Below are 12,501 nucleotides of genomic sequence, written 5' to 3' on the forward strand. Positions count from 1 at the left end.
ATAATACAGACATAATACTGCTGAATACTGACTGACATTTTTAACAATATGTTGCGTTACTACATGAAACTGAGTCACTCATATTAAATGAAACCCATTGTGGAGGAGGGTGTTTCTTCTTCACTCACTATGTGTTAATAGACCTCTCTGCATTGAATCATACTTGTTATTAGTCTCTGGCTCTCTTTCACAGCATGTCTTTTATCCTTTCTTCCATGTCTCACCCCAGATGGCCGCCCCTCCCTGAGCCTGGTTCTGCTGGAGGTTTCTTCCTGTTAAAAGGGAGTTTTTCCTTCCTACTGTGGCCAAAGTGCTTGCTCATAGGGGGCCATATGACTGTTCGGTTTTTCTCTGTATGTATTATTGTGGGGGTACCGTACAGTATAAAGCACCTTGAGACAACTGTTGTTGTGATTTGGTGCTGTAAAAAAAAATTGAATTGAACTGAAGTAAATACAAATAGCAATTTAAATGATGATTTTATTTGTTGAGGAATAAAAATATCCAATCCTACTGGTCCTGTGTGAAAAATAGTTGTAAGTTGTTAAGCTAAAGATTAATCATAGAAAAATAATTTAGGTTTAAACCGAATGAGAAAATGTAACATGCGAAATAAAGTGTCCAAGCATGCCAGGAACATGCTTGGATGTAGTTATGTGGAAGTATAAAAGTGCTGAGCAGAGAAGGCAAACTGTTATTATTCCTTGTTTCAAGCTGGTGAGCGGACGGGTGACTGATCTGTGGGATCTGCAGTGGAAATAGTTGAAGCGAGGAGCGGCAGGGGAATAGCCAAATCCCAACCACTGCACGTATCTACTCTTTGCCCCCATTAATGTCAGAAACCCGTCAGAGACAGGTTATATTTTTATGCCTTAGTTTAGCTTGTGTTCATTGCTTATTTTATTTGACCTCTGAATGTACTCAAGTATTTATATATTTTTGCATTGAAGTTACATTTAATTAGGGCACGTAGATAGACGTGGGTTGTTAGGGTTGTTTCTTTTGACAGACGTATCTAAAATGGAAACCAATTTTTACCTTTTGAATATTTATTATTGTTCATTAATAAGAAAATGATTTATCTGATTAATTGGTGGAATACTCGATAATTACTTGATAAGCCCTACACCTCACTGCAACAAAAGAAATCCTTTGCAAATGTTGACATACAAGCACTGAGAAGAGATGCACTTTATTTGTCCTCTATTTGATACATTCCTTTATTACAGCAGTTGAAATTAATATTATCTGCAGAGCGCAGTACTGTATTATAGATGATTATATTTGGTACAAAAGATTTCCACCTGAATCTTTCGGTACACGGCCTGCATAAACTGAAAGAACACTGCAAGATATCCAGAAAGTGGAAAACTGTCGTTGATGAGCACTTACAAAAAAAAAAAAAAAAAATACAGGAAGGTCTAGCTGCCTGGAAGCAAACTACAAAGAAGTGAGCAAGATTGAAAATAAATGTAAACTTCTGTAAATAGAAAAAGAACTTTAGAGTTTCCTGCCACTACCCTGGTGGTTTTTCATGTTACTGCCATTTCATCTTGTGATTTCAGCTTGGATTTAATGGTATTAAGCATGATGAGATGAGATTTCCTTTCAGGAAACAAATGACTGAACACTGTGTGACACATTAGCACAGGATACCTTTAGGTTCAGAGCTCAATGAGAGTGTTTTGGTGGACCTACCAAATAATGGTGAAGCTGACAACTGTGTACGACCCAGCTAAACAACAAACAACAAATTAGACTTGACTCCCCCCGCCCATATTTCTTTTATTAAATCAGTTACAATATACTGTTAGGTCAAGAAGAAAAAAAAAAAAATCACAGATGAGAGTCAAACACATCCACAACATGTCTGAAACAAGCTAACGCTAATGCACTATGCAAGAACTTATCAGGAAGCTTGTCAAGCAGTCAAAACCACAAATGTTATCAAAAAGCAAGTCAGAAGCAACAAAAACAAGAATGCATCTTGTTACTCACTTAGCTGAGCGTGTGCAGACATGTGCAATATAAAGAAGAACTATCTACACCAACACATATGCACAACACAACACTGCTCACGCAGGGTGATGGAGCCAGTGGGAACCTACTCTTGCTTCTAAATGTCACAGCTGCTCATGCACAACTCAAAAGAATAAAAACATTTTTTTCCCTTTTTTAAACAGGAAACAGCAAACAGAACATTACAGTGCAGAGTTGATGTGCACGCAGGATCATAGGAACCTTTTCAGATACAACTACTGTTAACATCACGTCGAGTTTTCAAAGAAAAACGTGCAAGTCGTCACTGGGTTTAACAGGATATACTAACGACTGCAACGAACTGCTAAGGATTCATGAGAATGGGCTGAAGTCACAGCTGGAAAAAACAAAAACAAAACAAAACACATGAACATCCTGACTAGTTCATCACCTTCTGGTTATGTAGCTACACTCAGCAATACAAGCGAGTCACCAGAGCCAATAAACAACCATTCCTTCAGCACTGACTCATGCAATGTTATTTAACTACTAAGTTTCTTAATTTGCAGTAACAAAACACAGGTGAAAGCTTCAATATTTGGAGGAGCAGTGGGACAGTGTGCAGTTTCAGTCAAAGTCCCTATTGACCAGGACCAGTGGAGCCACCAATGTCCACACATAGAGTGCGATGCAGATCCAGCTGGAGGAGATCTTCACCCACACAGACGGCCACTTGCTGGTGATGACCTCATAGTTGGAGTCAGGGCTGCGGATACACACAAACAAAGTGGACTAGTTGCTTCTATCCAAATAATATACCTTAGCAGAAACACAAAACGCGCCTTATTTGGACCTAAACCCCACATATGAGGTAAGAAATCCACAGCAAAGCAAAGGTAACGTCTCCGACTATTGAAGACTGCACAACTTTAAGCTTATTGTGGACAAAACCCATGAAATAACAAATATAAAGTACAAAGATAGACTTATACAGGTCTCCTACAGCGTGAAACCTACCTATACCAGTTGGTGAGTGTCATCATGATGTAGAGCGATGCAAGGAACAACATGAAGTGGAAGAAAGAGTAAGAATACGTGACACCATCTTTCTCATTGTCCACAGCTCTGTTGGGGCCGTTTCCCTCCTCAAAGCTGTCCGTCTGAGGCCCATCTTCAATGAGAGCAGACTCATCACTGGTCAGAGTCAGCTTGTTGACTTGGGCATTGGATGAATTGCGGATGCTGACGAATAAACAGAGGGCTACAGTTAGAATCGTGCTATCCACAAAGAGACAGCCTGCAGGTTAGTAAATGAACCATTTAGTTGTCTGGGTGTTTGCAAGTTTAGAATTACAAAGATAATTAAGGAGTTCCTTACCTGGAGTAAAGGACACACATGAGGAAAAGGATCAATCCCACAATCCCTTGGGCATCCCACCACTGAACCACATGGCTCTGACTGGCAGGACTTGTGGTGTTTAGCCCAATAATGCCCAGAAGGCTTGGGTTACATTTCCTGTCTGAGAGACAAGAAGAGATTCTTTAATTATCTAATTACCGTCATCTGCACAGCCACTGAAGCCTATTCAAATGCACTACATGTCAGTGATATCAGTAGCGTTTAGCATTTAGGAAGGTGTTCTATCCATCCATATTCTTAGTGTGCTCCTGTACTTCCTTTCCTTCCTGTTGCCACCAACCCAGTGAAGAGGGAGAAGACAGCAATGCCCTGCAGGAATGCTCTGACACTACAGACATGTTCTGTCATCCAAATGGAAATGACAGCTATAGCATCACAGACTACATCACTGACTGTATACATTTCTGTGAGGATCGTCCCAACCAGGACTGTATGCAGTTTTCTTAACAACAAGCACTGGATCACCATCGACACTACACTGGTTGGATGTACTAAGGGTGGGCAGGAGTCAGAGTACAGAGAGCTGGTGAGGAAGAAATCCCCTCGTTCTGAATGTAATCAAGACAACAGAGATGGCGGTTGACTTCCAAAAGAAAAAGTCTTCAGCTAGGCCCATCAACATCATGGGTGAGGAGGTGGAAACAGCGGAGAGCTACTGGTAGTTGGGCGTTTACATTGATGCTGTTTATAAGAAGGGGAAGCTCAGATCCTTTAATGTGTTGGAGGTGATCTACCAGTCTGGCCATCTAATTTGCTGTTGTCTGCTGGCGGAAAGCATCAGCGCCAGAGTCCGTAGGCTTTGAGTTGGTGAGGGACAAACTGCTCTCCATCATGGACAAGCCAGCATCACTCCACACTTCGAAGGCAGCAAAGCTCCTTCCTTCATTCTTCCTCAGTGTGATTCAACCCCGCTGCCTCAAACAACACTTCAGAAAATCATTCCTACTGTTTTATAGAGAACAGTGCAGTAACTACTTGTTCTATGACAGCAGATCACACCTATCAGCCAAACCATCCCACACATATTTTTGTATTATACCTTCATGCAGCAGTTTCTTAGATTAATAGTGGACATATTTATGAACACAATTTGCACTACTCTGCAAAACGTCAGTCTTAATTTTACTGTTTTTTTTAAACCAACTTCGTTGTTACTTTTTTAAAATCACTGTTGTATTTGTAAATCTTTGCACGTGCATTTATTAGCGTCCGCACTAGGCACCTGTGGCACTCCGTTTATTGTACACTGCAGCATTTTTATTCTTTGTCCAGCTGCTCTAACACAACAGTTTTCCTTGTGGGATCTATCTGGACCAATAGAAACACCCATATTCACAAGTAGAGTGTGACCATGTAGAGAGAATGGAACTGATAAATCACACAATAGATCGATGCAGCATGAAGCATCGCAAAAATACACATTTAAACATTACCAGTGCAGTGCTGGGGGCATTTTTTCCAACCAATTTACACTTATCCTCTAAAAGCATCAAATGCAGGCATTCATAAAGCCAGTTTTACTTATACAGCCCAAAATTACAATGACAGCTGTCTCAAGGCGCTTCATACTGTAAGGCAGTGATGGGGAGATGCCACACGGAGTGTGTGGCAACATTGGCCTTACTGTGTCAACACTGTGTTGGTGCGTCAATCAAGAACGACACCTACTGGACCCAAAGAAAAGGAAAAAACATTTCTGGATAGTATTAGGCCCACATTAAATAAAAACTATTATTGATCAGTTTGAGAATAAAGTTGAAATCCGTTGGTGTCAAACTGATTCTCAAAGCAGCGTTCTGGGATCACTGCTGGCTTTGGACGGGCACCTGTCCGTTCACGTCAGAGCATGGGGTAGATGTGGACGGATGTGTATCTGTGTGTGTGGGGCTAGGCCTGGGTCTGGGGGTCAGTTATGGGTGCATACCAGTACACTGCAAAACACAGCAGGCTGAAAAGCTTTTGTTTTCTTACCAGGCTCATTGGTCATAGCAGACCAGGTCAGGTACATGGTGTACAGTGTCACCAGAGAAGACTGCAACAGGCCAGACCTGGGCTGGGACTCCTGTACATGACACACCACACATCAGTTATCTCTATTTTTGAACAACAACTTTCATAAATGACACATTCCGAATTATATTAGGCGACACATCTATGACTCAATTATCTCATGTTTGACTCATCTTGCTATAATTCATGCCATTATCCTTTTAGTGTTACATTGCATAACATCACTTCATAATAAAGCACTACATATCCTGTCATGTTAATATGATTAATGCATCTTACTACTACATATAAAACCTGAACATGTCGAGTCATCTAATGTACACAAAATGTGCGTCTGTATGAATGTAAGAGAAGTGGTGTGAACCTGGATCTGTGGCAGGATGGACATGACGGAGGCAGCGATGCAGAGGAGCATGTTGATGCTTATGAAGACCTTGTTTTCAGTGCAGCCATCAGAGTGGGTGTAGTAGACATAGAACATGACCAGAGACACCAGAGACAGCAGGTAGCTGACTGTGGTGACTGACAGCAGAGCTGTAAACATACAAAAACAAAGAAACCTCATTAACATAGAGTTGTGTTAAGCTTTTCCAGCTGATGGAAACACCACCTTGAGTTGTTTACTTGTCATATAAAACAAATACACCCAAGTGTACACCTAATTATTTCTTGTGACTGTTGTAATTAATAACATAAAAATAAGTCTTAAGTAAATCCTATTTTTCACATTTTTCCAGCTATGACCAAAACATTTTTGTCTGCACTTCAAACCTATTAGATCAAAGACAGAGCTCTTTAGTCATCTCCACGAGTATCCTCTGTCACTTGTCATCATACCTGCATACCAACAGCGAGAGTTGCCCTCCTCCATCTTCTCCACCCAGGACTCGTTCCAAGAATGGGCAAAGTCGATGAGTAAAACAAGCTGGATAAGGATGAAACAGAAGGCCCCTGCCATACCGATGTAGAACCACACTGTGGATCAGAGTGAGAGAAAGAACGTCACACAAAGGACACTAATATAATAAAATCTCCAGTTTAGTGTTAGATGAATAAAGTGCTTTAATCTGGCACATTCACATTTCTTTATTCTTGTCCCTTAATGTGCACTGTAAAATGAAACAAGGTGTGTGTGTGTGCAATCAATGATCAATGTATTGTTTATCAATGTAATCAATTGGACTAAGTGAGAGTGAACCAAAAACAGTTACCAGTAGTAAAGGGCCCTTCTGAGATAAAGAAGGATCCAACAGTGATGGCAACAGCTGCTGCAAACTTGAAGAACCAAAACCTGACAAACAGAACATAAAGAAATTAACAATCAGATTACTCCTGAAAACGTTCACAGATGTTATCATTCAAGTACATTAATGGTAACATGTTTTAAACGTGCAATGATGGACATCAGGAAACTGTGAGCAACACATCTGGTGCTGTGCTATTTAAATAAAACTGAATTTAATTGAAAATACTTCTTATATTCATGAAAATAATCACTAGCTGCAGTCCTGAGTGGGATGTTCTGCAGTAAAGATGGCCTTTCACTCCCTGCTGCTAGTTTTGATGTGATCTATAATAAGAACACATTCCAGCTTGTCACATGTTCTAATAACATGATATGTTTGGCATGTTTAAAGCAGGTAATCAATCCATCAAATCTCAATAAAACCTGACTTTGTGTCATAACAGACATGATGTGGAAGATGGACATGCTGACTCACCCGTTGTGGAGTGCAGCACGGGGGTCTTTACTGCTCTTGACTTTGATCATGAGCAGAGAGAAAAGCAGGAAGAACATAGCCATTCCGAAGCAAACACGGTACACGGCCTTGTAGCCAACCAGCACATCACAGTTCACATGTCCCTCCACACCAGGAATAGATGAACCCATCCCTCCTTCACAGAAACCTGGAATCTAGAGCAACATAAAAAGAGACAATGTATACAGGTGTGTCGTAGTGCAGCACCGCCACGAAAGAGCAAAGGAGCCACTGCACTGCAAGCCAAAGGAAATCCACAGAGATCCCACAGGTCAATTATCCACCTGTCAAGTGCAGGCTGGACATGAGCTAGCCAAAATTATCCTTTAACATGTTGTATTTTGTACTCAAACGACGTGTCGGTCATACAAACACCACCACTGGATACATCAAAGCTAATATTTGCCTCTTTTCTAACTTTTTTTTTGGTCACATATGTCACGCTTAGGTATTTTAGAGCAAACGCATTTCAGTATTAGACAAAGATAACCTGAGTCAATAGAGAGCAATTTTAAAATGATGATTTCATTTATTAAGAGAAAACTTATCTGAACTGAATCTGTTTTAGTTGCTTTAGTTTTAAGACAATTAGTGTTGCTTAATGTCACTAACACAACTGCTTGCACAAGGCCATACAAACCTATCTTGAAAATGGAAATTGGTCTGGTTCTTATACAGCTTATAAGCTTGAGCACACTTGGGTTATGCAGCAGGACAATGACCCAAAACACAACAGCAAGTGGTGGTTCCATCTCTCCAGTCTGCATGCCAAATATCCTTGAGCCCAGTCCCAATCTTTTCTCCGACGCATTCATTGGATGCATGTGCGTGAATGCTAAATGGAACAAAAATAGAGCTAGATCCAGCATAGAAAAACATAGAAAAAAGTGCTTGGGTGAATGAGACAAGTTGTATAAAGCACCGAGTGCTCAGGTAGAGTACAAAAGTGCAACATAAGAACCAGTCCAATGACCATTTGACTAGTCAAAGCCTGGACTTAAATTTAACCAAGGTCATGAACTTTAACAGTCAGCTTATATCTAAAAAAAAAATCCTCCTTTGTCGCTGAATTAAAGCAATTCTGCAAAGAGGAGGCAAAAATTCCTCCACAGTGATGTGGTACACTCACCGTCAGTTATCACAAAACAAGGATACAATCAGTTATTACGTTTGAGGGGCAATAACTTTTCCATTAGAGCATTTGTAGCTTTTCCATTAAATCAAATCATCATTTAAAAAATTAACATTTGCTTGGATCATCTTTGTCAATGTTCAAATGTGAAAAATTAGTGATGTTTGCGACTAGTCGACTAATCGTTGTCACTATTTGGTACCAGACTTGATGCCTAATGCTGGTAAATTGTTGGGTCATAAATGTTATGCAGCCATCTGCCACTAGATGGAGCACTGTTGAAGAGCACCAAAACTCTGTAATTCTAATAGTGAAGGCCTGAAATGAGACAGCTATACAAGCGGTGGACATTGGCTTTCTTCGAAGGGCGGATGGTCTCTCCCTTTGCGAGGCTGAGGAGTTGAATCATTATGTAGGGGTTCAGAGTAGCGCAGCTGCAGCTCTACACAAAAAGGAGATGGTTAAAGCTGTCACCTCCTGGGTAAGGTGTCTAAGCCGGGCGCGTCCTATCGGAGGAGGCCGCAGCACAGACCCAGGACAAACCGATAGCTGGATGTTTCCCTGGATAACCTGGAGGAGGTGATGAGAAGGAGGTCTGGGCTCCCCTGCTGCTGCCCCCGCGACCAGACTTCAATAAACGGAAAAAATGGTTGCAAAATTTGTTGTTTTCTTATTTTAGATTTGAACTTTTATTGAAGTCGTTGTCATGAATTTTCAAACAGTGTGCATCGTTCATGATGCAGTGCCACACTGTTCAGTTACAGTTTTAGTTTTTCAGATGTTCATTTGTCCTATTTTAATAATTCGTGAACATGTTTTCATAACATATTTAACATTGGTTTATCGGAAGGGTTTTTCCTCTTTGGTGTCTATTTTGAGTATAACGTGTTGATGATGAATGACAAGAGGTGGCGCCCATCTAAACAGCACTGAAGAATCGGATTAATGGTTTGAAATGCCTTTTTATTAGTTTTTGACATTTTCCACTAAACTGTTCTCAAATGTAACATATTATCTTAGTGTTTCTGACTTGTCAGTTATTCTAGTATTAGAGTGTTGTCTCACTTGCTTAGTTGAGAAACATGCCTAAAAAAAAAAAAAGCAAATACGCAAAACACAAACAAACAAAAAACCCAAAGAATTAGGTTTTTCACAGCACTGCAGCTTCCAAACACGGCCTACTGAACACCGTTCAAACTTTTTTCCAAACATCCCACCAGATTATTTTGTTATAATAATGTAGCCAATATTATACAACAAAACTGCACAAACAGAAAAAAGGGGATTGAGGCCACTGTAGGGATCAACATGAAAACAGTTACCACATGAGAGGAAAGATCACAGTACATTCACAGCCGTGTATAGTTCTCTTGGTGTGAATATCACACATATTTAAGTATTGAACAGTTGGAACGGGCAGGTATGGCTCATTAGGAGAATAAGGTGATTAACAACTGGTAAGCTACTTAACAGCAAACAAGGACTATGTGTCTTACATAATTAGGAGCAATGAACCAAACTATATTTACTCTCACTGCAGAATCCTGTTAAAGCCTTAGCAAACTAAAATATCCTTGAGAGTGTTTTCACAACTTGTGACATCTCTGTGCTGCAGGAGATATGCAGGCATTATTCCAAGTCTAGTTTTATGTCAGGAACACTGCGTACCTTCTTGAGCTGGCCCTCCATGCCAGGCATCAACATGATACAGGCAACAGCCACTCCCAGCAGCAGGAAGAAGGCATAGATGAGGCGAGTCACTGTGGAATTATTTCCACTGGGGCAGCATCGACATAGCAGACAGGGGGCGCTGCCACAGAGACACGGGATCTACATACACACATGGGAACAAGTCGAGTATTAGAGTTAAGCACAGGTATTTTAAAGCTCATTGGTTAACAGGAATAACGGTAATCATTTAGTTCCTAGAAGCACCTCGTGTCTGTAGGTCTAGCTGTCCGTTTCACATGACACGAACCTGCTGCGTGCAGCGGATACCCCACTCTGTTTACAAGGTTGAGCTAACGTCACACCCCGGTGTTTTCATATCACGGACAGTGTGTTTACGAGCCGTCACTGAGTAACATGGACATAAACAGGCCTGCTGGATGGGAGGTAGTACGGCGATGGTTCGCATAATCGGCTCCGTCTAACTAAAAGTGCAGTAACACGCTCTCAGTAACTGAATCACTAAAGCGGCTGTGTTATGAGCCAAACGGTGATGTTAGTATGTCTGCGCCACAGACGCTCATCGTGTTGGCCTGACATTTTCCTCCTGCGCAGTCACTGCAACATTTGTTAAATCGAGGCAGCTAAAACGTCCTGTCGCTGTTATAACTGTTTTCACAGTCAAATGAAGAATGATACTGACCCAGCTTGCCATCGAGCACAAACCCAAAACAGCTCCCATGATCGCTGTTGTTGTTCTTTTGTTGTCCAACAGCAGACCGCTCCAAGAGCTCGGTTGACAATTTAAGAGAAGATGGCTGACGCCCGGACACTGGCTTCTTCTACGTCATAAGGCGACAGTGTCGGTGCCGTTCACCGTTTGGCTGCCCCCTACAGGACAGTTATAGAAAACAATCCAAATCAAAACGGAACTCTAGAAAAAGGAAGAAAAACACGCAGAAATAGTCTGATAGCCCATTTCTTACAAAGAACTGTACGTGGAAAGTATTGGCTAGGCCTAATTACTTTAATCCCTCAATCAAAGAAAATATTTTCTATCATTAAACAGCTGGCTACCAATATTAAATAATAAATCATGCTTTTACTGGGCAACAGACTGACCGGGATTCATGGAAAACAGACATATTTAAGTCTGAGCTTAGACATTTTTACTCTGAACTTGTTACAGAAGACAGCTTTAGTCTTTTCTTAGGCCTCTTTAAAGCATTTCCTCGGTATATGAGTTTATGGCTTGATGTGTTCCTTAGAGCAAATTTGTCAAAGCCCCAGTGGTTCTCAAAGGTTTTACATCATTCCCCACATGCAGGAGGAAAGATTTTCACGCCACAGATAAAAACAAAACATAGACAGAAAAGCCTAGCTGCAACTTTATTTTGATAATAAGCACATTCACAATGAATTCTTCATTCATTTTTTTTAAACAAACAATAGAATAGAATAGAATAAACATTTATTATCCCACGAATTAGAAATTTGGGTGTCACACAGCTCTTATAGCAAGAGGAATATAGACACAAAGTAGTCCTATATACACAGCAACCGAAATTTGTATGCACAGATATAAATGTACAGAGATATGTACATAAGTGTGGGGGGGGTGTATAAATGCTCCTGGTGAAATATACAGTGTACAAACAAGCTGCTAATGAGTAGCAGCAATTAAAAACATATGATATGTCAATTAAACTGGTGATGAGCAAGATAACCATGTTAAACTCTGTAATAGAGTCTGCTGTAGAGGCTGCTCAGTACAGTCTCATACAGGGGGTGGCAGGTGTTGTCCATGATGGATGTTAGCTTAGACAACATTCTCTCCTCGCCAACCTGCTTGATGGACTTCAGTGGACAGTCCAGGACAGAGCTGGCCCTCTTGATCAGTTTATTAAGTTTCCCCCTGTCCCTCTCTGCCATTCCACCACTCCAGCAGACCACAGCATAAAAGATAGCAGACACCACCACGCCTTTAAAAGAGTCCTGTTCACCCCAAAGTATCTCAGCCACCGTAACAGGTGAAGACGACTTAGACCTTTTTTGTAAAGGGGATTTGTATTTGCGGAACAATCCAGTTTGTTACTGAGGTGAACACCCAGGTATTTGTACTCCTCCACCATTTCAATGTCCAAACCCTGGATGTTCACTGGTGTAATAGGGGGTGACTTCTTGCTGAAGTCAATCACCAGCTCTTTCGTCTTGCTGAAGTCAATCACCAGCTCTTTCGTCTTGCTGGAATTGATATGAAGATGGTTCTGTTCACACCAGCTGACAAAGTCATTGATGATGACCCCCCTGTATTCCAGTTCGTTTCCCTCTGAAGCCTAGTCCACAATGGCGGTGTCATCTGAGAACTTCTGGAGATGGCAAGTGTCTCTGTTATAACTGAAGTCCACAGTGTACAGGTTGAAGAGGAAAGGGGCAAGTATTGTTCCTTGTGGGCCCCCCGTGCTACAGACTACCACCTCAGACTACAACAACTTTCATTTCAAACAACTTTGTAACTTTTGACACTAGAC

General features: G+C 41.1%; 1 protein-coding gene across 1 annotated transcript; it reads right to left on the reverse strand.

Moving 5' to 3' along the window:
- Positions 1-1,765: 1,765 nt before the first annotated feature.
- serinc1 (serine incorporator 1) lies at positions 1,766-10,805 on the reverse strand. Its single transcript, XM_063495170.1, has 10 exons — positions 10,674-10,805; positions 9,971-10,132; positions 7,132-7,325; positions 6,622-6,701; positions 6,248-6,385; positions 5,775-5,944; positions 5,372-5,462; positions 3,359-3,500; positions 2,998-3,222; positions 1,766-2,746 (listed from the first exon to the last, which is right to left on the reverse strand). The coding sequence occupies exons 1-10, from the start codon at positions 10,710-10,712 to the stop codon at positions 2,608-2,610; spliced, it is 1,380 nt and encodes a 459-aa protein (XP_063351240.1). The 5' UTR covers positions 10,713-10,805; the 3' UTR covers positions 1,766-2,607.
- Positions 10,806-12,501: the final 1,696 nt, after the last annotated feature.

This window comes from Pelmatolapia mariae, linkage group LG15 (genome assembly GCF_036321145.2).
Source record: "Pelmatolapia mariae isolate MD_Pm_ZW linkage group LG15, Pm_UMD_F_2, whole genome shotgun sequence".
Taxonomy (NCBI): Eukaryota; Metazoa; Chordata; class Actinopteri; order Cichliformes; family Cichlidae; genus Pelmatolapia; species Pelmatolapia mariae.